Below are 27,582 nucleotides of genomic sequence, written 5' to 3' on the forward strand. Positions count from 1 at the left end.
AGTGACTTATCACAGCGGATGTCATGTCCCCTGCTGGCTCATCTTCACCTGGACAGAGCGCCTGTCTCAGACCATTCTTACCACTCTGTCCTTTCTTTCTAGGCCTTACCGGAGGGGCAGACAGCTTCATGGGACACAGCCAAAGAGGATGAAAACCGCAACAAGAACCGATATGGAAACATCATATCCTGTAAGTACCCTTCTGGGGGTACGCCAGGCTTCGGGGAAAAGAGGAAATAAAGCTCTTACTGTTATATTATTTACCTAGAATTTGTCATCAAACAATCCTTGATGTTTCCAACTTTGGGTCGATATCCCAAGCTGGGAGCTTTATTTCCCCATAATACCCGGCCTGGATGACAAAACATGGGGGGCACAGGCAGAGGGGGGCAGGTGGGGAGCTAGGTCCAAGCAGAGTAGATCCAGGAAGCCTCCGAAAGCTGTGTCTCACCTGGCATGGCCCACCCAAGAATTCCTCAGGTCGGGGAGGAAGCCCAGCCAAAAGGAACCTTCTGCATTCCCAACAGACCCTCTAACGCAGTGTAGCACCTCGGCAGTGTCTGGGGGTGGGGGCGAAGGTCCAGCTCATGAGGGAGGCACTGAGGACCCTCTAGGCAAGAGAATAATGCAACGCTAAGAAGGCGGAGTCCTGAGCAAGGGCTGATGCTCTGAAGGAGGCAGAAGTTCTGGCCTAAGCCTGAAGGGTTAGGAAACGGCCAGCACAGGGCTCAGAGGAGCCCAAGGCTACTTGGTCACACCAGAGGCAGGGTTGGAGGCATCACGACTTCTGCCAGACCCCACTGCTAGTGGGGCAGAGGCTCTAAGGTGAGAGCCTGCCACTCAGGGCCTGCATGGGCACAGGCGTTGGGTGGCACGGAGCCTGTCGGAGGAAAGCAGGTTTCGTGCAGAGCGAGGGACCATCATGGAAGGACGGTGCCTTTTGTTCAGCAATGAGCATTAGCATGCCTGCAGGCAGCCTGATGTGTGCTTTAATGAGGGCAGTGCTACAGAGTTGGACCCCTCTGCAGTCAAACCGCCTGAGCTTCTATCCCAGCTGTGGGGCCCTGGGCACGGTAGCTGAACTCTCGAAGCTCCCTTTTCCTCACCTTTAAAATGATGGAAATAGTAAAGATAGGGTCATTGCAAAAAGGTACCTAAAACCCTTGGTACAGTGTCTGACACTGTTACGTCTCTTAGCCATAGAGTTCACTTTCTCAGAGTCACTAAGAAGCAGTGGGGATATATCAGTCCGCCATGTTTTAACCAGAACTCACTGAATGCACGTGTGAGGTCATGGAATAAGCCAGGTTGGGGAGGGAGGCACGATCAGATGTCCCTTTTGGAAAGATCTCTAAGATAGCTGACTGGGAGGGTGGGTTAGACTAGGAGAGGCTCGAGGCAGGGGCACCAGTCAGGAGGCTATAGCAGTGGTCCCAGCAAGAGATCATCTGGCCTGAATAAAGCCGCTAACAATACTGGTGTGTGACGGGTACACAAAATTGAGTTCTGGGGTGACGGAGCGAAAGAGAGTGCCATGTAACTAAATACCATGCACAGGTCACACACGTATTGTCACTGCCAAATATTCATGAGTATAGCATTCAAAGCATCGTGGTACAGACAAGACAACGTTACGTCATGCAAAATGCTGAGCACATGGTCATTAGAACAGGAGTCAACAACACACTTTGTCTGCCGCAGTGCAGCCAACCTGCACCTTGGGACATCTCACCAGTTGGGTGAATAACATTCCTTGGTCTCAGCTCTCAGAGTAACCCAGTTCAGCCAAAAAAAAAAAAAAAAAAGAAGAAGAAAAACAACAACAACAACAACAAAAAGATCGTGACTAACAAATTATTTCTAGCACTGCTCAGTGTTTTGTTTTGTTTAACTGTCTAGACATTGCCTAAGGAAAAGCATGACGGAAGAAAGCCTAAGATATACAGGCAGTTTGTAAAGAAAGAAAGAGGCAGACGTTTCAGCTTAGCTATTTCCTGTGCTGATTCAGAAATGAGCTATGAATGGTCGACTAATCAGAAAACATTTATGATTTGTCTCTCAGAAAAGAGTAACGCAGACAGCAAGATTTCTTGCAAGGGAAGTGTTGGAAAGAGATGTTCAAACCATCAGGAAATGTATCTTAAGACGGATGACGTGTGTGCCTCCTCTACGCCCTGTGCTGGACACTGGGACACTCGGTCTCATTCCAGGTGTTCCCATTCTGATGGCTGCTTGCCCTGACCATCCTCTGCTCGAGGACTGTTCCTTAAAATATCGGGTCACTTGTCTGTTCCCCCCATCAGATTGTAAGTTCAGATAGGTCACTAAAGGACAGGCTGTGAGACCTGTGTAATCACGCTAAGCCTTAGTCTTCACTCTGTAAAATGGGCATGGTGATATCTTCCTCCTGGAGCTATACAGATAAGAACAAATAAATGACTAGAGCACAGGGAAGAGGCCCTGCCTCCCTGAGAGACAGGGATATCCAGGCTGGGCCAGGTGTCCGGGCCAAAGCCTGTGGAGGCTGAGCGTGAGAAGCCAAGCCAAACTATATGTCTCTGTAGACCCTACTGCTCACCTCTGCTCTCAGCACCTTTGCCCAAGCTGTCAGTCATCGTCTCTCACCTGGGGTCTGGCCAGCGCCCTTTCTGGTTGCTCCACAGCTATCTTGGCTCCTGACTTTCTACCTAACTGATCGCTGACAGAAGCTGGAGGGCCCGCCTCAAAACATGAATTGGATCACGTCATCTTCTTACTGAAGACCCTTCAAATGGCTTCTCTTCATTCTTAAACATGCTTTATCCAAAGTGTCTCAGCCACCTCTCCAGTCTCGTTTCCCACTGTTTCCTCTCCATAATGCCCTCCTCAATTAAGCCACACTGGCCTTTGTTCAGTCCCTTGAGCTTTCCATGCTTATCCATGCCACAGGACCTTTGCACATTCTGATCTCTCAAAATGCCCTTCCCTGCTCTCTTTGTTCTATAAATTCTACATTTTCTTTAGGTTCTTAGTTCAATCATCACTTCCTCGGGGAATTCTGACCTTCTGAATTTGGTCATGATCCCGTGACCAAGAACATAATGTGTCTTCTTAGCTCTCGTCATCATTATGATTTGAGAGGCATTTGCGTGACTATCTGTTGACTGCCTACCTCTCTCACCTGCTCTGGGACAGCAGGACCCTGACTGTCTTGTACTTCTATGTCCCCGAACGTGGCATATGGTTGGTGCTTAGTAAATAGGAACTGAATGTTGGAAAGCACGGACTCGCTGCAAGTTCCCAAAGGACTTGAGCCATGGGTCTCTCCCTTCTGGCTTCCCAAACAAAAGAGAGAACACGCAGACAGGATGGATGAAGGAAGGCTGGATCAAGGTGACACTTGGAACAGTGTCCCAGTAATGTCTTCCAATAAGGCAGAGGATGCAAAAAAGAGCAGAGAGATGGGACACAGGAGGGACAGAGGAAAAGAACAGTCCTATCCCCTCAGAAAGCTGCAGCTGAGAAGGCAAGATTCCAGGCCACAACGAGGAAAAACAATGAGGGGATTGGAACTCCATCACTGGGGCTGCAAAAGATTCTGTCAGCATCCCACTCACACCCTGTGTCCTCACCGCCTCCCTATGTGGTATCACCAGCTGGCAGTACCAGCCTCCAGGGCCAGGACAAGGAGAAGATGGGCAAGGCACCCAGCATGCAACATTCAAGGAGGTGCCCCCCTCTCAGCTGTTGACCCTGCATTTTCATGACCCTAAGATCGAGCACCTTTTTAAAATGTGTGCCCAAGGCGCCTCACCTGATTCGCTCTCATCCTGTCCTACCTGCGTCTCTTTGCCTGAGGACTTTCTCCAAAGCTGGGCCAGGGTGCTGTGCCCATGAGCTCCTCACCCTCCCACTTTGGTGGCGACGGGGGAGTGGGGGAGGGTTTCTACACCTTTTCCAGAGTTCCCACTGGGAGGAGGCTGCAATGGCCCACAGTAGTAATGGACTTGAAACCTCACCCTTTCTGGGCTGCCTTCTCTTGGCTGTCTCCCTCGCCCCTTTTCCTACGGGTGCACCCTTCTCCTCCTATTATAAACTACTTGCACTGAAATCCTTACATCTACTTCTGGGGAAACCCAGACGGAGGCAGAGGAAATTCTAACACCTGATGACACCACCCAGATGGGCTTAAATAAATCTAAATCTACTTTCTAACTGAAGGGTCAATAATTCTGCAACAAATCGGAGCTGAAGCAGGTTTGTGCTCAGTACTGAGACAGTTCCAAGGTAACCAGTGGATGCAAAAGCAGTATAAGATATACAGGGGAACCAAGAAAGACGACAAAGTCCTGGAATTCAAATGAGAAAGGTAAAAGAGAAACAGCCCCGAGGACTGGAAAGGGTACCTGCCCTTCCACGTGTTCCTTCCCAAGGCGAAGTCTGCCCTGTCTCGATAAATAGAAATATTCTCGGCACAAGAAGAAACTGGCTGTGATTAACATCTTAAGGAACCCAGAGTACTGAGAGGCTGGAGTGGAGGAGAAAGGCCCAGGCCAGGGAGAACAGAAAAGATTAAAGGAGAAGAGCGGGAGGGAGGGCACTGCCTGCCAATGAGCAATGAAAGAGAAACCTTGGGTAAATAAGCCCTTTCTTCCAGATGATTCTGTTTAGAATTTAGTAAGAGAGACAGTGGGGTTTCCAGAGACTGGAAATGGAAAGGAAGTGAAAGGGAAGGAAATGAATGGGGAAAACAGAACAAAGAGTTCTTTGCTTTCAAGTAGCTCTGGGCAGAGACTGTGAACAAGGGGAAATTGCAAAAATACCAAAGCATTCCCCGTGTGGAAGTTCTAGAGGGGGCTTTCTAGAGCTTCAGCAGGAAATTACATGGAGGGAAGGAAGTGATCTCGGGGGTTGCAGAGTTTACAGAATACAGCTCCCCCTCTGGGATCAGGCAGGGTCCCAGCAGGAAACAGATGGGCACCTCAAATAGGGGGGATTTGAGGAGAATTTAATCAAGTGAATTTTTTTTTTATAAAAGGGTGAGTCAGCTGGAGGGAGACTATAAGGAATGGTGCGGTACCCTGGGGCTAATACCACCCTGAGGCCATACAGGACGCAGTAGGGAGAGGTTACCAGGACGCAGCGAAAGAGGACCTAATTGGAGGTGTGACATTTAGTGGTGGTGTAAGGAGCCCATGGTAACCCCAACAAAGAGAGCAGAAGGAATAAGGTCCTCGATCACATTCTCTTCTTTTTGTCCAATCTTCTGCCTATGCTTTCCATTGGCTAAACCCAACTGGAAGCCAGAGGGCAAGGGAATCTGCAGACCTCGTCCACTGGTTCTCAAAGTGTGCTCCCTGGAGCAGCGGCTCCAGCCTCACGTGGGAGTCGGTTAGAAATGCTCATTCTTGCCCAGCCCAAAGCTACTGAATCAAATTCTGCGGGTGGAGTCCAGCCACCTGTGTTTCTCAAAGCTCTCCAGGTGACGCTGATGCACGCTTAATTTTGAGAACCCCCAATCTTGTCCACAGAGATCAGCCCCTGGGTTAGAAATCAGGTACAGAAAGCTGGGGGTGGTCTGAAGGGCCAGCAAGAGACCTTTTCCTAAGACTTTTTCTCCCCTAACCTAAGACGAGCCCCTGGGCTCGGGTGTACGGAGTATTGGACCCTCATGCTGGTCTCAGTTCTGCCCTTTACCTCATTCATGACTGTCAGCAAGATCACTTCGTCTCTCTGGCCCTCAGTTTCTCTCCTCTCGTTGCAAAGAGAGCAAATTAAGATGGATGAATATTGACTCTGAATCTGGCGTGCAGGTTTTTAAACCTACGTGAGACTTAGCCTGGGCTTTCTGAGTTCACAGACAAGGAGAGACGGTCCAGAGATCCAGAACCCGACCCGAGATCACGCAGTGAGTCTGCAGGGCAGCGACGACCAGAGCTCTGGGCTCGTGGCCCCGCCTCAGGGGCCCCTCTGTGCCCCTCCGTGCTCTTGGGGGATAACGTGGTAAGGGCTCTGACCTCAGAACAGATGGCAGCCTGGGCTGAAGCTGTCCTGACGTCCAGGGAAGAACGTGGGTTCGAAACAAACCCAGAGGCTTTTTGCTCACAGATTTCTCTGCTGATTTCTGGGTGACAAAGTGGGTGCCTCGTTCAGAGCTCCCAGCTTGTGGCCTCCATTCTTCTGTCAGTCTCTGAGCGGGGCTTTGCCTGGGCCCCACAGACGGATCCTGGGGCAGAGGCTCTCCAGGGCCCTTGGTCATCAGGGGACCTGTTCCGACCAGTGGAGTCTTCTCTGCCTGCTTGCAGGGCAGGCCAGGACTGACGGGAAATTCAGTGTCCCCAGGAGCAGCCCTCACCGGTGACTGCCCAGGTCCCTCTCCCTGAGGCGGAATAGCTTGGAAGTGCATGTCCCTTGCTGTCTCCCCGAGCTCCCTAACAGGATTCAGCCCGTTGTCTACAGTGGTGGGACCCTGCGTGATGCCGTACCACACCCTTTACTGTCTTCCTTCTTTTCTCCATCTCACTTCCCATTCTCCCCGCGTTTCCTGGGATCACCGCTCCCGTCCACTCCTTGCACTCAAGTCCTTGTCTCAGACTCTGCTTCCGAAGGAATGCAAACAAGGAGCCTTCTCTTTCTTCAGAAAGTTCCCTTGGTGGGGTGTGGGCCGGGCAGTCCGCTTAGGAGGAAACAATCATTCATCAGACGGGGACTCCAAAGGTTTCATCTGTTGGGCGCTGCAGAGGGGAGCTGCCCAACCTCGGTCAGCATGGAATTGCCAGAACGAGGAGGTGCACAAATGTAGGGCTGTTTCCCTCTCGTACCCAAACCGCCCTCTCTCTTGATAGTGGCAATTCAATCAAGATTGAATGTGCAGACCTTTAGCTTCAATGAGGTACCCAGGCGGTCTCGGCAGAATTACCTGCTTCCTCCCTCTCCACCCGTGCACGATGATGGCATTAACATTTCCAGTTCTCCTATAAAATGATTTTTTTCAGCGCCACAATTCATTGTAATGAGTCAAATCTCTTTCCTCTGAAAAATCACACCTTTTCTTGACCCTCCTCAGTGCCCAGAAGACAGGAAGAAAGAATATCACATATCAAATGATCGCGTCTCCCAGCCCCACCTGTTTGGCGTGATTCTATCTTTAAATGGATGTGACTTGAGAAGCGTGACTTACTGGGCTACCTTTGATGATGGGGGAAGGGAAGAGGAGCTGTGATTTGTTCTGAGAGGTAGAACTGTGCAAAGGAGGAAACGGAGCGCTCGCCTCTGCGTGGCCATGAGGACACAAAGGATGGGACAGTGTTGGAGTCAGAACTGGCCTGGGAGGCTGTGGAGGCCACAGGTCTTGGGGTTCTAGAAGGGATAGGGACCCCATCACACAGTCTATAAGGAAGCTTCTCCTGAGTTGTTAGACTTCTTGGAGCCTTGAGTTTCTCATCCATAAAATGGGGTGGTGATACACACCTCACAGGGTTACTGTGAGAATCAAATGACCTACTGGATGTTGTAGGTCATTTGAGGCATCCTGCAGGCATCCTTCAGGCCTCTAGAATAGTACCTGGAACATCTTACACACTCCACACAGGCTAATTCCCATACCTTACCACCTAACACCAGGTGTATCTCTAGTCTTATAGCCCAGTTCCAGTAGGTCTTTGGTCTTTCCCAAGACAAATGGAAGTGAATAGTCAGGACACTGCTATGCTAAATAACTGAAGACTGGTCTGAACATTAGAACCTGAGTGTGATTAGAATCTCCTGGGGGCCTTGTTAAAATGCAGATTGCTGGGCCCCACCCTGGAGTTTATGATTCAGCGGGTCTGGGCTGAGACTCAAGTATTTGCATTTCTAACCAGTTCCCAGATGTTGCTGATGCCATTGGCTACACGGCTATTATTTTGAAAACCACTGGTCTAGAATAACTATAAAATTGAATTGAATACATTTATGTTGATTTCTTTCAACACCCAGGTGCTTTTGTATCTTACCTCTTTTACTCCTTGCAACAGTCTGCTAAGGTAGATATGATGTTGGTGTTATAGTTGGGTAAACTGAGGCTCAGGGAAGGTAAGAAACTTGCCCCCGGTAATATGGTTAGTGTGTGGCAGACCTCAGGTCTGCCTCCAGAGCCCACCCAATCCTTGACCTCTCTGCTGCTGGAGGCAAGAATTGGCTGCCAGTCTTGAGACATGACATGCTGGGTCTTCAAATGGGGTGAAGAGTCCACTCTGAGAAGAGGAAGAATTTGAGCACAGGATCCAGGCAGCCTTGTATAAAGGGAAAAGCCATGGCTCCCAGGACAGGTTACCCAAATCAACTCTACGTCTGTAAGCAAGGGGCCTGCCGCTTTCTGTTTCTCAGCCTTTCAGGTGTTAATATGAACTCATTTACTGAACAGATAATGATTGAGCACCTGCTATGTGCCACACACTGTAGAGGAATTCAATAAATGGGGTGCCCTTCCTTAAATAGGGTATGAAGGGGAGCCAGAGGTTAATCAGGTACAGAAATGCAACTGCTGTAAGAACTCGGAAGAGAAGTACAGAGAGCTATCGGAGTCCGTGATGGAGAGATGACACGGGACCTCCTGTGGAAGGAACACTGGGCTGAGCGTTGAAGAATGAGATGTCGCCAGCCTATGGGGTTTGGGGTGTTCCTTTACACATTCAAAGGCCCTGAGGTCAGAGCAGACATCATGCATGTGAGCAACCGAAAGACGGGCACAGGGAGCAGGGCATGAAGCTGGGCTGGGAAGTGGGTCCCACACCATCAGATCAGGCAAGGCATTGTGGGATCTGGTAAGGTTTTATTGTCTGTCAGCGGTGTCCTGGAGCGCATTCCGACCAGCTTGCAAGAACAGATTGTTCAATTGTCAGGAATTTTGTGGGCTAGTTGATGCCATGGTGGTAGCTTGAAATCAGTCAGAGTGGGAGTATTTATACCACAGAAATCAGCAGACGTTACAGGTCAGGGCCTTGTTTCCTCCAGAGAGCTGTTTGCTAAACATTTGCCAACATATCACTGGTGTTTGTCCTAAAACTACAAGGAACAGATTGATTGCAGGGGGGTGGTGATGTTTCTGCTGTGTTGAGGGGCCCTTTGGATCGCCATGTCTTTGTAGTATGTCTTCCTTCTGCCGGCTGCCAGCGGTTCTGTCCTCCCCACCAGCCCCTGAGAGCCAGGTGGAGTCAGGCCCTGCACCTCCCTTCCCTCACTGTTGAGGAGTTTGCTTCTCCTCTATATGACTCTTCTCGATTCTTCTTGTCTTGAATATCAAACGAGTAGTTCCAATTGAGCTGTTTTTCAAGCTTGCAAAATGTAGATAGAGCATAATGAATGTTCTGGGCTGCTTGTAAATTACCTTGTATAAACTTCACGTCATCCGCTGCCCCATCCCTCTCCATGTGCGTGTGCATAAACACAATTTTTATCCATCTAATTACATAAAGTTAGACGAGGAAGGGGACACAGAATAATATTAGCATCTCCCAGAAGGAATAAATAAACCATGAGGACACTTTTTGCGATGCCTTTCCGACAAACCCATGGCTGGATTCTGCCCTTTAACGAGGCACACACACAGCTCTGCCTTTGCACAAAGGGAGGTTTATGTCTGGCAAGAAGGGCAAACAGGGAGCACTAAGTTTCTAAGCATCTCTGCCAATACCTTACGACCTGCTTCATATCCAGCCACCCACCCCCCGCCCCATTTATTAAGCATCTGCTATGTACCCAGCACTGTTCTAACATTTTTTAGAATTTTAGATTTACAGAAAAATGGAGCAGAGTGTACAGAGTCCCCATATGCTCTGTTCCCACACACCTCCAGTTTCTCCTATTGTTAACATCTTGAATTGGTGTGACACGTTTGTTATAACTGATGAGCCAATATTGATCCATTAGTATTAGCTGAAGTCCATAGTTTACAGAGTTCACGCCTCGTGCTGTACAGTTCTTTGGTATTTACAAATGTCGAATGTCGTGTACCCACCATTATGGCATCATACAGAATAGTTTCACTGCCCTAAAAATGCCATGCTCCACCTGTTCCTCCCTCCCTCCCAGTCTCTGGCAACCACTGATCTTTTTACTGTTTCCAGTGTTTTGCCTTTTCCAGAATGCCATCGAGTTAGAACTATACATGACGAAACCTTTTCAGATGCCTTCACTTAGCAGTACACATTTAAGTTTCCTCCAGGTCTTTTCATGGCTTGACAATTCATTTCTTGGTATCATTGAATAATATTCCACTGTCCGGATGTCCATCCGTTTACCCATGGAAAGACGCCTTGGTGTTGGTCATTGTGAATAAAACTGCTATAAACATTCTCATGCAGGTTTTTGTGTGGACGTAAGCTTTCAACTCCTTTGGGTAAATACCAGAGATAGCAATTGCTGGACCATATGATAAGCGTATGTTTGGTTTGGGAAGAAACTGTCTTCCAAAGTGGCTGGACCGTTTTGCATTCCCACCAGCAATGAATGAGGGTTCCTGTTGCTCCACCTCCTCTCCAGCATTTGGTGTTGTCAGTGCTCTGGATTTGGGCCATTCTAGTAGGTGTGTAGAGGTGTCACGTTGTTTTAATTTGCAATCCCCTATGACATATGACGTTGAACACTTTTTATATGCTTATTTGCCACCTGCATCTTTTCTTGGTAAGGTATCTGTTCAGACCTTTTACCCATTTTTTAATTGGGTCATTTGTTTTCTTATTGTTGAGTTTTAAGAGTATTTGTAGCAGCCGGCCCGGTGGCTCAGGCGGTTAGAGCTCCATGCTCCTAACTCCAAAGGCTGCCAGTTTGATTCCCACATGGGCCAATGGGCTCTCAACCACAAGGTTGCCAGTTCGATTCCTCAACTCCCACAAGGGATGGTGGGCAGCGCCCCCTGCAACTAAAAAATTGAACACGGCACCTTGAGCTGAGCTGCCGCTGAGCTCCTGGATGGCTCAGTTGGTTGGAGTGCATCCTCTCAACCACAAGGTTGCCGGTTCAACTCCCGCAAGGGATGGTGGGCTGTGCCCCCTGCAACTAGCAATAGCAACTGGACCTGGAGCTGAACTGCGCCCTCCACAACTAAGACTGAAAGGACAACAACTTGAAGATGAACAGCACCCTCCACAACTAAGATTGAAAGGACAACAACTTGACTTGGAAAAAAGGCCTGGAATTACACACTGTTCCCCAATAAAGTCCTGTTCCCCTTCCCCAATAAAAAAATCTTTAAAAAAAAAAAAAAAAAAAAGTATATTTGTACCTTGTGGATGCAAGTCCTTTATCAGATATGTCTATTTATTTATTTATTTATTTATTTATTTATTTACTTATTTATTTTATTGGGGAACAGTGTGTTTCTCCACAACCCATCAGTCGTTGCCCTTCAATCTAGTTGTGGAAGGTGCAGCTCAGCTCCAAGTCCAGTCGCCGTTGTCAATCTTAGTTGCTGGGGGCGCAGCCCACCATCCCATGCGGGAATTGAACCGGCAACCTTGTTGTTGAGAGCTCACCCTCTAACCAACTGAGCCATCCTGCCGCCCCTATCAGATATGTCTTCTGCAAGTATATTTTCCAAGTCTGTGGCTTGTCTTTTCATTCTCTTGAAAGTATGAATGTCCTCATATTTTCTATGCCTGAGTTTCCTCATTCAATCCTCCCAATAGTCTGTGAGCTGCTGTATAGTATTGACCCCCCCTCCCCGTTTTTGGTAAGGAACCAAAGGCTAAGAGAGACCAATTGACTTTACCAAGCAATGGAGCTAAGATGTGAGCCCAGCTCTGACCCTCAGCTACATACCTCACATCACCAGAGTATCCTACTTGGCACAGGTTAGCTCATGTAGGAATGAATCTTGGTCATTTCATACTAAAATAGCCTTTCACAGCCTCCGAAAACAGAATCTGTATTTGGATGCCCTGCAGAGCCCAGCCTGGTTACGTGCATTGAACTGCCTTAACATGGCATGGAGAGACCTCTGTATTCTAATCCCTGCCTACCTCCTCTGTCAGTTCTCCCATTGCTAATCCCTTCATACTCTGTTTCTAAGACAGGAAACTTTTTAGATCACCCAATGTGCTTGTTTTCTCAGGATCTCTGGCTTCACTCTTGCCATGTGCTCCAACGGAAAGACACTTCCTCAATGCCCACTGGTCAAGCTTTACTTTTAATTCCTCATTCACACATCACTCCCCAAACCCTCCATTCTCCACTTTGTAGACCTTGGAGTTCCACTTCTATATACAGGCTGTCTCCCTCACAACACTGACAAACACCTTAAGTATGAGTGTCACTTTGATAACATGTTCTTAGTCCCTTCAACAATCCTGCACATAGTAGGTGCTCAGTAAATGTGTTCTTAATAAATGAACGAAGAGGAGATATTGGCAAACACCATCTCCTCTGGGGGTTAGAAGCACCTTTCATCTTTAAAACTATTTAACTAAAAGAAATGTTTGTTTCATTGTGTTCTGTTTTCAGTGATTTTTGCTTTCAGATTCTAAATTCCATTGTATATTAAAGAAAATTACCTTCCAACATTTTAAACCAGAATCTCTGTTCCCAGTACTATAGACCTGGGAGCAGGCATAACTCAATAAATACAAGGGATTTTTGAATCGATAAGTCATTAGTGAGACTAATGCATAAAAACGCAATAGGCATTTTCACTTTTTTAAGGCTTACACGTTTTATAAGCACTGGTGACAAGGCCTGAACTCAGAGCGGGGCCTTGCTGAACCCCTGCTGGGTGGGTGTCCCCGAGGAAGTCCCACTCTCTGGGGCTGTAATACTGCATGAGCTGGGGACCAACCATTTGCACAGATGCCAGGAGTAGTTAGTACCTATGAGATTCTAGAAACCCAGGGACAGAACATTGTGTGGATGGAACAGGGGTTCATGGTCAGACAGAGCTGAGATAGAATCCCAGTCGTGTAATTATAGGGTGGGTAACATGGGAAACTTGCTTAACCTCTCTGAGCTCCAGTTTCTTCATCTGTGAAATGAAAATAATAATAATAATACAATATTATGGTATTATTATAATAACCTATAGAGTTCTTTGGGGGGAATAAATGATGGAGTAAGATAATGTATGTAAAGTCTCTGGTACTTACCATGAACTCCATAAAGGAGTTCAAACTCCTCCCCCACTCCCTCTAGTTGCTTCTCCATTTGGGTGGGTGACTTAGACAACCCACCTACTCCCTCTAGTTGCTTCTGCTGAGACTCCTCCCTATGATCAGTTTTAAAAGTGTCATGCAGTGTATCTCAGAGTCTAGCACAGTGTCTGGCACAGATGCTCAATGAATAATTCTTAAGTACTTAATCTATGGCTATGGGGTGGTATTCTGTCCACTCCTGGACCTGTTTGTCCATCCTGAGACCCATTCCTTGCCTTCTCCTGCTCACCTTTCTCTCACAGGGGACTGACCCCCACAGGTCGCATTTCTTAGTGTCTCATCAGCTGGCTTCTGGCTGGGTTTGGCCAATGGCATGCACCGATGGGAGAAGGAGGCGGGCAAGAGGAAGAGGCAGGGCTATTTGTCCCCCTCAGTGCCAATCACTGGCTCCTTTAGCAGCCAGGTGGCTTCTCCTTTTATCCAGCTCCACCCACGAGGCTCACTGCAGCTCCAGTTCCCACGGGCAGCCGCAGCCCCTGAGCTCTGGAACTCAGCCTCCTCCCTCTATCCCATCATCCCTGGGGAGGTCGGGTCTCTGTGCTGGTCTTTACCGCTGAGTTATTTCACCTTCTATTTGGCTTCTCAGCTCTTCCATCACCCAGGTAACCACTTCTCTGTTGTTAATTCCTTCTGCTGTGGACACTTGAAGTGGTTTCTGATAGTTGCTTAGACCGTTCTTTGGAAGCCCGAGTGCCTGGACCCAGAGTGAAGAAAACCCCACTCTTCCAAGCTCTGCCATCCACTGGCCATGTGGCCAGTCAGTCCTTGGGTGCATCAGTTTCCTCGTTTGTAACAAGAGCTGACAGCACCCAGCCTGCTTCTCTCACAGGATCATTGTAAGAGTCTACAGTGGCAATCCATTCATAGGATCACTGAGTACCTGTCACCTGCGGAGGTGCAGCGGGTAGAGCAGGGAACACAACAGTTAGTGTCCCTGTTCTCAAGCCTTCCAGTTAGTAGCAGTAAATGTGTGTGTAAACTGCAAAGTGCTGCGTAAGTCTAGCCGACTGAGATGACCCCAGCTCCTTGACCCCTGGCAACCCTTGGGGATGCTCAAAGCTCTCCAGCCCACTTGCTTGGAGCTCCAGCCCTGCCCTAGCGGAAGGTGGACTGGCCAGTGGACGCAGTGACATGCAGTGACATGTGTACAGTGACCCGGGGAGGGAGCTAAGCCCCGCCTCCCAACCAGACCCAGCGGGGGTGTTTTCTTTGCTTGTGTCTATTCATGTCGGAGCTCATGCTAATTAATTGTAAAGGATTGGCCTGATTCTTCTGCTGCGCTAGTTTTTTTAAAAATAGTTTTTATGTGGTGTTATCGAAGTAAGCGTGCCATCGACCAAGCCTGCAAATCTTGTTTATGTCTAGATTGTGTTTGAAATGGTATTCTCTGTAACACGATTTTTAGTTATTGATGACCTCTTTTGTAATGATTTAGTCCGCTTCACTTGAACGATAGTATTGATAACAGTATGTGGCCAACAATCTATTTGAAACAATACGCCAAGAAGCAAAAGGAAAGCAATTTGTGCCCATGTGGAAAATAGGTAAATTTGCGGCTTTCAAGCAGGCATGAAAATAGAGCATATTAATCCCCATTCAACAAATCTCGCTTCCTGGGTGTTTCCATATAGTCCCTCTTACATGGTCTTATGGAGAAAGTATCCCCATCCCATTGTAATAACAAAATCATTAAGACTTACGGAAGCAGGTGACTCACCAAGGTGGGGAAGACAAAGCCAGAATCAGGGGGCAGGTGGAAAAAAGAGAAGTGCACGCGTGTCCTTTTTAAGGCATAGCAATCTCCCTGAGCCTCAACTTCCTCACCTGCAAATGAGGATAAGGGATGAGGGCGGTGCTGGGGTGAGAGGAGAGGGTGTCCCAAAGTAGCACAATGCTCGGTGTGCAGTAATTAATAAATGGTTGCGCTAAAGGAGAACAGGGCTGGCACCTCCCCCGAACGCCCCTTCTCACCCTTCCCCTTGTTTTCTGTTCTCTCTGCAGATGACCATTCCCGAGTGAGGCTGCTGGTGTTGGACGGAGACCCACACTCTGACTACATCAACGCCAACTACATTGACGTGAGGGTCCTCCTGGGGCTGGGCAGCCCGGGGCTGGGGTTGGCTCATGATCTATGGCTGTCCCACAGCCTTTCCCCAGAAGGTGGCCTCGCCGGCACACGTGCAGAGCTGTCTGGCTCCTTCCTGAGTTGTATAATTAGTGTAACCCAAGTTAATCATCCAGTTAAAGCTGCATCCTCTGTCAGGCTGGCTGGAGTAGCCTGCTCTGCAGGAGACCCAGGACTCATGCCAGTCGTGTGTTCACCCACTAATTCATTTGTGTAGGTTCTGTTTATCCATCCATTTGTTCATTCGAAGGTACAGCCATGTAGGCAACAAAAATGTAAACGTGCCTACTGATTGTTGGATGCTATGGGAACCATAACGCTAAAAATGCCGTGGTCCTACCTACCCTCTAAAACTTGAGCAGGAGGATGAGCTGTGCGCATCCGTAATTCCAGGGCAAACTAGGAAGTGATTTACGTGTCATCAGTTCAGAGAAAATGCTACAGGGATTCAGAGATGAGGGGGAAATGGCTTCTTCCATCAGGAATGCAAAAATGTGATATGAACCAAAGCTTCAAGCGCTGGTAGAATTTAAAATCAAAGAGAGGGAAGATGGGAGTCTGGTTAGAACAGCACAGCCGAGACGTAGCAGCTGGAAGCAAAGCTATGTGACAGGTCAGTATGAGTACGTAACGAGAATAATGGAAAATGTGGTTGGAGCTAGATCATTGGTGGTTGATGATCAAACTTAGGACGCCAGACTTTATCCTGTAGGCAAGAAAAAGCGATTGAATGGTTTGGATTAAAGAGCTGAGCTTTGGGATGACTTATGTATCACCAGGGATAAGAGAGACCAGAGGGAAGAGAGTCTGGGATTAGGACACCCAGCTAGGAAAGGGGCTGCTTCAGTATTCCAGACGCCATCGAGAAAGGGGCTACTTACAACGGGAATCGAGATGGGTGCCCATGGACGTGGGAAAGTTTCCAAAGGGAGAGCGTGGCCCCTGAGGCCTGGTGGACATGCCAGCAGGACTGATGGAAGCCAGGCCTCTCAGGACCTCAGCTAGGAGCCCAGAGACCTTGACGAGTGGCTGAGAGATCCACGTTGGCTTCTCTGACTCTCAAGTGTTTTTACAGACAAGCTGTAAAGTGCACTGGCATGCTCTTGAATTCCCCATAGTCTCGGCTGAACCAGATGACTCGTCCATTCAACAAACATTTATTGAGTCTTGTAGTGGTTATTTGCCTGTTTGTCCTCAGATCTATTCCTGTCCTTCCCCATTCTGCTTTGTATTGCTGGTATGAGTGTGCGTGCGTGCGTGTGTGTATGAGTATGTTTGTGTCTCTGTGTGAGAATGTGTGTCTGTGTGTGTCTGTGTGTATGAGTGTGTGTCTGTGTGAGTGTGTGAGAGTGTACGAGTGTGTCTATGTGTTTATGTGTGTGTGTGTGTATGTGTGTATATGAGTGTGTGTGACTATGTGTAGGTGTATGTGTGTGTCTGTGTGTGTGTGAGTGTGAGAGTGTATGAGTGTGTCTATGTGAGTGTTTGTGTCTGTGTGTGTCTGTGTGAGTATGAGTGTGTGTGACTATGTGTAGGTGTATGTGTGTGTGTGTGAGTGTGTGTATGTGTGTATATGAGTGTGCGTGTCTGTGAGTGTGTGAGAGTGTGCGTGTCGGTGTGTGAGTGTGTGTGTGGTACAGGAAGGAGAGCAAGCTGACCCTTTCAAGTGAGGCGCTAATGGGAGCTTGGAAGGTGAAAGGAAGGAGAACCAGCGTATTTCTCCTCCTCTCTTGCGTCCTTGGGCGGCTGCCTCCAGCGTCCGTCAAGCAGGCCCACCAGAGTGCTAGCCTCTGCCAGGCAGCCCCAGCTCTTGGGCTCTGGTAGCTTCTCTGTCTCTCATTATCTGCTAGTTGTAGGGTTGGTCACATTCTCCTGCTGTTGCGGATTTCTGGGTTGCCCTGCTGTTCCTGGTTTGGCATGTCAGCTCCTCTGTCACCTGTGTAACCAACTCCTGATACTGAATTCCCTCTGTCTGAAACATGGAGCAGTTTTTAGTTCCCTGCCTGGACCCTGGCTGTCAAAGGGCCTACATATGGTCAGGTACTGGGGATGGAGCTTCAGTTTCAGTCGAGATAGGCACAGTCTCTGCCATCTCGGCCCTTCAGGAATGTTCGCAAGCAGACGGACAGTTCTGAACAGCCTGTCTCCAGCCTGGAGAAAGCACTCTGAGCACTCACCCATCATACCTTCAGCGTTTCCCTCACGTATTAGTATTCATTTCACAAACACTGAGCAAATCCTCCTCAGTGTGCTGGAAATACAGACCTCACAGAGGACTCAAGTCTGGGGAGGGAGTCAGATTAGGAAAGAGACCCTCACAGAGCAGGGGCTAGAGGGAAAAGGAGAATCAAAGCCTCAAGAGGGAGTTGAGGTAGTCTGTGAAGGCTTCCTGGAGGAGGTGACACAGTGCTGCCTCAGCCAATGAATAAGAGTCAGCCATGCAAGAAATGTTGATAGTAACCTAAGAAGTGTTGACCACCTCTCATATACCAGCATTACCTTCACTAGTATCACAACCTCACAAAGCAAGTGCTGGTACGTCCCATTTCCAGGTGAGTAAGCTGAGGCTTGTATAACTTATCCAGGATCACACTGCTAGGAGGTGAGAGAGGAGGGAGCAGGAGTGTGCATCAGGGGTGCCTTCCCCACCATGCTCTGCTGGCTTTAATAATAATAGTAAAGCAAGGACAACAGCCCGTAACTCGAAGTGAGTCTCTCTTGAGCCCTACGATGGGTGGTTTGAAATGAGCCTGTTTATCCAGACCTCTCAATCGCCCTCCACGGTAGGCACTCACAGCCACTTTCCAGATAGAGAAGTTGAGATTTAAAGAGATTGCAAAGCTCGTCCAAGGCCATGCAGCTGGTCAGCGGCAGAACCAGAAGACGAACCAGACCCACGTGACACCTAGTCCACGTTTCTTCCTCCTGCCCCACCCCCACCCCCCTCCCGGGCATCACTGTGCATCCAGCACACAGAGGGCACTGGGCCTGCACGTGCTGAACCAGATTGAGTTGGTTCCTTCCGTTTCCCCTTGGCCTCGTCTACCACTGAATGGATGTGTCAGCCCTGCGGCCATGGCCCCCGTGGGGTCTGCTGGCCCAACTTGCCATATCTGGCATTTGTCATCTAATAACCTCCAGCAAAGTTAGCTTTCTAGATAGACACTCAGTCCAAAGGTGAGTGAGCGTCTGAATGCAGAGCCAGGACGTGCTGTGGTATTTCATAGGCAACACATGAGATTCCTGGAAATGCAAGTGAGTCTTGGCAACGTCAGTAGTAACAACGCCTGCCCTTTCTGCCAGGTTCTATCATGATAGGGCATCCTGCAAGCCAGTAGGAAAAGAGACCAGAAGTCAAGGTAGGAGGCTTCCTCAAGGTCATATAGCTAGAATCCAGTTCTCTGCCCACCTAGGACACACCACAACCTTCTCCCTCTCTCTTTAAGGAGTAGATTATGCCGAGCGGCCAAACAGCCTCTGCTAGATGCTACCTTCATATGTGATGTTTAATATGTGTTGGATCTCAGTGGTTACGGTCAAGGGCTCACAAGACCCACGTTATGAATTCAGTCCTTGTAGGGCCTGTGGAATCCGGGCATTTCAGCTTACTAGCTTTATGATCTTGGGTAAATTATTTACTCGTTCTGATATCTGTAAAATGGGATAATAGTGCCACCCCAGAAGCATCTGATAAATGATGTAAAGTATCTATCTGTCAGGGCCTCACTGGGAAACAGGCTCGCTCAAAGGGAGTAACCCAGGAGAGGTTAACAAGGGTGGAAACAGATTAAGGGAAACCAACAGGATGGGAACAGCGTGGGGTGCAGTGGACCCAGGCAAGCAACAGCAGGGAGCTCCGGGCCTAGAGAGGGAGAGAGTGGCTGTAAGGAGAGCTGTAGCTCCCTTGATAGGAGCCGTAGCCTTTGACAGAGAGTCAAGGCCAATCCACGGTGACCTGAGAGGGAGGGACGTGAAAGAACATACACCCCAAGCTCCTCCAGGCCTCTGAGCTCCTGCTTCTGTTCCCCATGGACCAACACCAACTAGAAGCCGGAAGGCAGGAAGCTGATGGTGTGATCCATGCAGGTCAGCCTCCACGGCACAGAGCAGAGCTTGGAAGGGAAGAGTGGGGACATGGAGGGACAGAGAACACAGCAAGTGCAAACACCCTCCAGCACAGAGTTCCCAATACAGGGTGGAGGGTGGGAGAATCACCTACTGTGTCCTCCAGCAAAGTTAGGGTCCCTGGGGTTTCAATGGGGATTCCTGGGAAGTCAGTGCTATCTCCTCCTCACCTCTTTGTGCTGGCCTCCACCCCAGCTGAAACCCTCCCAGCTCTCTAAAGAACTCCCTGTCCACCATAGGATCATTTATCCACAACTGGACCTTGACAATCCGTTAAAACGACTCCGTGTGGATAATGAGCTGGATGGGGCCCGCCCTGTCTGTGCCTCCAGCGGCCATGGTTCCGCTACCGTCTGAACCACCCCGCTGGCAGGTTTGTCTGCGCACCCGAGAATGTATTGGCCACTTGAATCTGTTATAAATTACCAGTCTGGAAATAAATATCGTATCTGGGTCCCCAGTAAATAACAGATGCATGAGTGCAGAGTGAGATAAATGCGTTTTGGATGCAAACTGCTTTCCCATTGCTCACAGACAGATGGAGGCAGGCTCAGGGCTGGTTGGCAGTCAATCGGCGTGCTGGATAGGTGGGACTTAAATGAAGTCAGAGTTCTTTTCAGGTTAGGAAGTTTTCTGTCCAGCTCCGGGCAAATCCCCAGAGGAGCCCCAATTGAGCAGTTCATTACCTTTTATCACTATGGCTGAGGAGTGTCGTTCATGGTTAGAATGTTTTCTCTGCGGAGACTGTATGGGTTCTTAGAGGCCAGAGAGAGTCTCTTTACTCAGATGCAGCACGGGGGCAGGCATGCAGCATGCATGCATGCATTCGATATGTATTTAACAAGGCTGGTGGCCCAGGCAGACTTCATTGGGCATAGCCCTGCCTGTTGGCGCTCCCGTTCAACTGGGGACATAGACAGTTAGCATGTAAATAAGCAAAGAATGGTATGCCATTTGTGCACTGAAAAAAGTAAACCAGAGAAAGCAGAAAGAGGCTGACAGGTGGTCAGGGAAGGGCTGTCTGGGGAGGTGACTGACAGCAGAGCAGAAGTCTGGATGGAGGGAGAGTGCAAACCGCTCAGTGATCTGGGGACAGACCCAGCAGGCACAGGGAATGGCCAGTGCTAAGGCCTCTAGACAGAAACATGATTGCTGTTTCTGAAGAAGAGCGAGACAGCCAGTGAGCCGTGGGGAGAGTGGTAGTAAAGCTGAGACTATTGCTGAAAGGATGAAATGGGAAGAACAGGGATGTCGAGAGGCAATTCAGCCACCACAACTTCAGAGAACACTTCTCTGGCCTCCTTGGCAGAGGTGGCTCCCCATGAGAGCTCCACAGACCTCCCCCGCCCCATCTTCCCTTCTCCCAGTTTATTAATGTCTGTAAGTTGCTCAGAAGCAGAGCCCACATCCATCTGGGTCACTTTTGTATTTCCAGTGCCTTGTGCATCAAAGGAAGTACTCAGTTTATACCTGCTGAGTGAATATTGAATGATTGAGCGAACAAATGAATGAACAAAATGGTGAACCCAAGTCCTCTAACCCCACAACTGCAATGTGAATTTCTTGCTCAGAATTTCATCCCATTGACTTCCAAGCACACGAGAATCTTCCAAATCAATTCCCTCCAGAGGGGCTCTGGTCTTCCAACCCATGCATTAAGGGAGTACCTCAGTCTCACCTCAAAGACATATTCATGCCTGAAGGCCACCAACCAGCCTTTGCTGAAAATTGCACCCAGCTCTGGGTGCCCTGTGGCCCAGAAGGAGAAAAGCACAAAAACTTAGGGTGGTACATGTTGTAAGAGTGTGAACTGGGCATATAGAAAGTCCTGCAGGACCGCTCAGCAGGAAGGAGGTCTCTTTTGAAGTGCGGTGTGGGAAGCTGGGACATAGGGTACATGTGTTTGTGGGCGGAGATGGAGAGGGACAACTGGAAATGAGGCTGGAGATGAGAATGGAGATGGATGACCAGTCCCGAGCTACAGCGTTTGGACATTACTATGCCGGCAATGGGAGCCATTGCAGGCTTTTATGTGGGGAAATACCGTAATCAGATGTGCATGGGAAGGTCACTCTGGCAGGAAGGCGGTGGGCTATGGGACCAGACTGAAGGCAGGGAGGCCGGCAAGAGGCTGGTGCCATGGCGCAGGTTAGGGAGGACGAACACTGTGAGAAGTGATGATGCGATGACAGAACAGGGTGGACTTAACAGCCCGCATCTTTCCACACTCTCGGTACCATTTTCTGTTCCCAAACCTCCTCAAAGAAACTCCCAGAGTCTCATTCTTCCTGTGCGCCTGGGAAAGCCTATCCATCTTGACTTGGATGAACAGATAGCTCTTCAGACCTCTCCCCTTCCTTCCTACCTCCCATGCCTCAGCAATGCTATAATGTAAATCCTAGTATCCCCTATTTAACAGCAAAAAGTCAGTTGAGGCAGAAGGTTAAGTAACTTGCCCCAGACCTCACAGCCTGTAAGGGACACAGCCAGGATTACAAACCCAGGAAGTGAGGTCCAGAGTCTGCACGTAACCACCGGGCCAGGCTGCCTTTCTACTTGGTCTCTCAACAAGCTTGTTTCTTGGCCCTGGGCGCTTGAGTTTCACATTGTACCAGGCTCCATGGAAAGTTTTTTAAAACTTAGGAGGCACTGTTTGTCCTCAAGAAGTTGACAGCGTAAGAAGACAGGAATATTCAAACAAAGTGCTTAGGGGGAGCTGTTGATTCCTAATGGTTAGTCCAACAGTTCTGGTCATAATATTGGCCTTGTGGGTACCAACAGTCCACCCAAGCATGACTGTAGTACGCCCAGTAATTAGAAGGTACTAGCTAAGTATTTATGGAGCAAGTGGAAAACTGAGGTAAAGACATGCACAGGGGACTCAGAAACTCGTCTCTGAATCAGAACCAGAACTTCAGAGATGCCATGTCTATTTCACCGTTCACCATACAGATGGCACTTCTGGCTCAGTTCCCAAAGAAGGGGTCCTCGAGGCAGCTCATGCACCTCAACAGTGCAGAAAGACTGATGACCAGCGCTTACAGCAAAAATAGGCATTCCTCAAAGTGTAGGACTTATTTACTCCTGAGATGGTTAACCATAGAGGAAAGTGGATTTCAGGGCTGTCAAGAACCTCTCCCCCAACAAGCTCCATAATTGGTATCTCTGTTTTGTTGTTTTGTTTTTTCCATTTATCCATGCATCCATCCATCCATTCATTTATTCATTCAGTAAATGCTAGTTACGTTCAATGTTATGTATACGATAGGCAGATCTGTCTCCAAAACTTGTGCTCCTACCCAGTATGATATACTTCCTCTCTGTAACAAGAAAAGGGACCTTCCATGTGTGCCCTGCCCGCAGAAGAGAAGGTTGTCTTCAGCCTCTTCACCAGTAATGAGGATTGGGGGGCGACAGAGTAAGCCCACACCAGAGCCCAGCGGGGCCTATTAGAGCCTTCTGAAACGTACACGGAAATCAGAAACTGGCTGATTCTCTGAATCAGAAAGTGGCTTTATCAGTCTCTAGGTCACCCCTACAGGGTCTCTCCCCGATGAACGGGACTTCAATTCCAAGCCCACCCATGTCTCACAGAGAGGCAGTATAGCATCCATCCCAATATTCTTTTTCGAAGTGTCACTAATGCAAGGAGCCAACAATGCAATTATTTTCTCCTCTCGGGTACCCTACAGGGCCTGGTGCAGTGTTCTCAATACAGTCATGGCTCAGGAAAGACTTTTTGGTGGTTGATGTCCCACAGAAGCCCCAAAATTCCTTCTCTACCTCTTTCGGGGTGCACGAGCATGAATGATACCCACCCAGTTTCTGCTCCCAGTCCACTGGCTCCAAGACGAGCCTGTATGGGCCCCTGGCAACTATAGTTACATAGTAGTAGCTAACATTTAGTGATTTACGAGGCACTTTGTATGCATTATCTTATTTAATGTGGGCCCCTTCTCTGGGAAATGTCTAATGCTATTCTCTTTTTGCCTGTGAAGACGTCAGGTCTTGGAAAGGTTCATCACTGATATTGCGCTGTTTGCAAGCTTTCACTGTGCTTTTCTCTCTTACCCAGGGTTACCACCGACCTCGGCACTACATTGCAACTCAAGGTCAGTGCCCTCCTTTTCCTCTACGTGGCCCTTGCCTTTCACTGAAGGAAACGTATGAGCTTCATGCCTCTTCTTTGCCAGCAAAGAAGTTGCATAGGAGTAGGGCTGGAGAGCTTCCAGGGGTCTTAACATTGTTCCTTGATTTGGGAAGGCAGGCGGTGACGAGTGAGAGAGAAAGGAGGTGTCGTTAGGAAATGGTCAGGCTGGACAGACAGACCAAAAGCATCAGCTTCAGGCATGTGCCATTGATACCCACCATCCAGAAAGGGAGCTGAGGGTACTTTATCTTGATGGCTGTATGCCCAGAAGAGAGAGGCTGCCAGCTGTCCTAGAAAGCAACTTGGCAGTATGTTATCAGAAGACTGAAAAATGATCATACTTCTCAAACCTTCCAGGAGGGATTCCTAGGGATAATTATACATTTTGGACAAAGAGTATAAAGATACTCTTCACACTGTTATGTGTAATAGGTAAAAAGTGAAAAATCTTAAGTGCCCAACAATTGATAGATTGGTTAAAGTGTGATGCTTCCTTAGTGTGGAAAATTATGCAGCTATGAAAAACATGCTGGGTAAGAATGTTTAAGGGCATGGGAACCATACAATGGATACGATGCTTATTATAGTAAATACATACACGTATATGTATGTGTATATTTATAGTCAGAAAAACAGTACTCAAATTTTTAGATCACACATGTTACTCTTATAATTTTAAAAATGATGAAGGCCCAGGATATTGAAAGAGGAATTTCCAAGGAAATTGCTTTAGATGTTCAGATCCTATCCCCCATTCCTTGTTTATTCCCCGCCCCCTTTCTGCATGAGCCCCAGGTGAATGCTTCTAGTATTTGACAAGCTCAAAACCAGGCATCTTCTATTTGTGCTCTCAGCCTCTGGCTCCTGGCTCTCGGCTCTCTGCCCTCCCAGCCTCCCTACCCCAATTTCCTTCCTTTCTCTCATTGAGTTGCTGAAACCCGATTGAAACTCCCTTAATGAAAATTCCCGTAAGCTATATTTTTAACCCACAATCTAGTCCAGATAAGGTGACGCGTCAGGGTGAGAGTGGGGCTCCTGGTGCAAAGGGTCTGAGCAGGAGCACAAGTGAGGAAAGGAGAAGCTGCCAACATTTTCCGTGGATGCTGCCGACCTTGCAAGCCTGGAACGTGGTGTGCACATCCGTACTCTGATGTCCTATGCCTCAGGCCTCGGTCTCAGCTACTTGGGTGTCCCAATAGGATCCTCTGGCCTCACTCTTGCTCACCCATGGGGAGCCGTGACCGACCAACCAGAAGGACCAGCCTCGCGGCTGCTTCCCGGCACTGGCAGTTGTTGATTCCGTCATCGCCTTCTCTGTTGGCAGGTCCAATGCAGGAGACCGTAAAGGACTTTTGGAGGATGATCTGGCAGGAGAATTCAGCCAGCATCGTCATGGTCACAAACCTCGTGGAGGTGGGCCGGGTAAGCCCCTCCTGCAGTCCCCTGGATGGGGGGTGCTGGCGTTGCACTTCTGAGCATGTCTTATTCCGTGGATTGTGCCGAGTGCCTCCTATTCAATAGTTTACCCTCATCGTCATCTACGAGGGAGAAATCCTCACTCCTGTTTTATACTCGAGGATGTCCTTTCCCTCCAAGCCCCTCCTCATGCCTTTTTCCACTCTCCCTCTCCATTGATGACCATCTCATAGTTTGAGGAAATGAAAGCCATCAGCCGTGAACTCTGCCATCTTCACACCACAAAGCTACCATCCTACTTCTGTCTATAACCATCTTCTCATTCTTCCCTTCTATTATCAGGTTGAACTGTTAAAAAAAAAAATGGCTGCTTTTGTGGACCCCAAATGGTAGAATAGTGGCCGTTTCTTGTGGCTCAGCCTAATACTATGGAAGAAGTGACTCTTGCCCTTTCAAAGGCAATTCTAGTACCTTGAATCACAGATCCTGCTCAAGAATTTTCTCATCCCCCTATCCCCCCAACTCGAAAAATAATTCTTTCTCGTGGCTAGATGTTTGCATACAAACAGCCTGAGTACGTTCCCCCTCAAAAATATAAAACAGGCAAACGAAAATGATTCTCTTGTCCCTACTTTTCTGCCAAACGCGAAAGACTCACAGGCAGATTCGGTGTCTTCACTCCTGTTCTCTTCTGCCCACCCCAACGTAGCTCCTCCCTCCATCCCACCCATAGTGCCGCTGTCCACGTCACCGACATCCTTCATGTTGGCAAATCCAACAGCCACTTCCCTCTTCTCATTGTATTCAACCTCTCCGCAGCATTTGACCTTTGCTCCCTGACCTCTAAACCTCCATCTTCTTCAGGGTTCAGGCCTTGGTCTCCCACTCTGCTCTATCTAGACTCTCTCCTACGGTGTCCTCAGCGACCCCTAGGGCTTAGAAATGGGACTGCTATTCCCAGCTTGCTGTTGCCCACTTGGTAAACGGTGGCATGTGGGTGGGTGAGTGGGCTGCTGGGTGTCCAGGCAGGGCGCACGCACACACTGGAATTAAGAGAGCCCCTCTACGTATGAGCTAACTAAAGAGTGGGCAGGGAAGTTTCTGTTTTGGCAAGAGCCAGATACCCCATTAATATAGAGTCCTAGCCTCCAAGACCATGGGAAAGGGAGAATCTGGGTAGTGAGTCATAAACCAGGAAAGGGCCGTGGATGTCTCATGGCCTAATAGGAATTTAGGGCCAGGGGAGACTTTATCCTCAAGCTCACTCTTATCGAGTACATTCCCCAGTTTTACAGATGAGGAAACAGACCAAGAGAGAACAATAACTACCCTGAAGTCTCCCAGCCAGAACCTGGGCGTGATCGCCAATCGACTTCACTCTCATTTTCGTGTGTGTGGTTCCTCCACTCAGGACCGCTCCCCAGGGGCAGAAGACCAGGCTCTGGCTACTGTGGACAAAAAGCCAGCCCAGGATTTACGAATTCAGGGGCAAATTCCAGCCTCTTCTATAACATATCGCACATTGGTGACAGGTTCCCTTGATGGATGGATCATGAATCTAATTTGGATATGGGGAGGGGACAGGAGAGCAATCTTTCAAGGGAACTGCTGCTAGGAGCCAAGCACTGTGCCTGCTCCTGCTGTGCATTACTTGGTTTTATCTCACAAGGATCGTACGAGAGTGTTCCTGGTCATTATTCAGATGCCCTGGCTTTGTATCCTGGCCACATCCCTTCCTAACAGTTGACTTTGGGCAATTTTCCTTCTGGTTCCTCATCTGTAAAATGGGGATAATAATACTATTGACCTCCTATGGTTGTAGTGATAAGGAATAAAAGAATACACGTATTCGTAAAAAGACATAGACAGCTGTGTTAGACGTAGTACGCAGTTAGTACGCGTCAGCTATTATCGTTTATAGAAGCTGAGGCTCAGAGAGGTTTTGGCACTTTCTGAAAGTTGCACAGCTGCTGAGTCTTAGAACCAAGCAATGCATCCATTTGCCTCCAAAGCCTGTTGTGCTCTACCAGCGTTTCCCTAAGTGGGTTCCATGGGATGCTAGTCTGCGGGATGTTTAGTGAGAAGAGGGTTCCATGGTTAAATACGTTTGGGAAATGCTGTGTACGCTTTACCCCTGTTGGAGAGTCGCAAACCACACCAGTATTAGCACATTAAACCAGCCGAGTAGTCCTATAGCAGAATGGCCTGTTTAACTTTGTTGAACCCAGCATTTCCCAAGCTCATTTGACCACAAAACCTTTTTTTGTTTGTTTTTTTGTTTCTTGTTTTTTACCTAACACCTATTAGCACCCAGCGGAACACACTGTGGGAAATGCCACTCTAGGCCGTGCGGCGTCCCCCGGAATGGTAATGCTTTTGTTCTTTTAAGGGGCAAACGATGATCTCTTTTTCCTGCTGTGGAGTATGACTTAGAGTCACATGTGGGAATGGCTTGTTGGTAGCGTCGGCACCCACCGCCCGGGCAGAGAGCAGTGGCACACTTCCCTCTGAGCCCAGCACCTTCCATCTTTTCCCCAACTAAGAGCCTTTCTCCTTCCAGCCCCCGATGACCAGCTCTTAATAGTAATGTCCTTCTCCCGACCACT

General features: G+C 48.6%; 1 protein-coding gene across 18 annotated transcripts in view; it reads left to right on the plus strand.

The window, feature by feature from the left end:
• The window catches only part of PTPRT (protein tyrosine phosphatase receptor type T), a 951,833-nt gene that overhangs the window by 884,031 nt on the left and 40,220 nt on the right, over positions 1–27,582 (plus strand). For 9 of the 18 annotated variants that reach the window (XM_074318303.2, XM_074318304.2, XM_074318302.2 and 6 more), the window contains 5 exons: positions 103–190; positions 15,162–15,238; positions 23,486–23,522; positions 24,885–24,982; positions 27,284–27,343. In XM_074318303.2, the coding sequence (XP_074174404.1) occupies positions 103–190; positions 15,162–15,238; positions 23,486–23,522; positions 24,885–24,982; positions 27,284–27,343 (360 nt within the window). The remainder of the gene's footprint in view (positions 1–102; positions 191–15,161; positions 15,239–23,485; positions 23,523–24,884; positions 24,983–27,283; positions 27,344–27,582) is intronic. The other 9 variants (XM_074318307.2, XM_074318310.2, XM_074318314.2 and 6 more) reach the window with 1 other exon arrangement.

This window comes from Rhinolophus sinicus, chromosome 13, assembly GCF_057876585.1.
Source record: "Rhinolophus sinicus isolate RSI-liver-muscle chromosome 13, RSI-T2T, whole genome shotgun sequence".
NCBI classification, from domain to species: domain Eukaryota; kingdom Metazoa; phylum Chordata; class Mammalia; order Chiroptera; family Rhinolophidae; genus Rhinolophus; species Rhinolophus sinicus.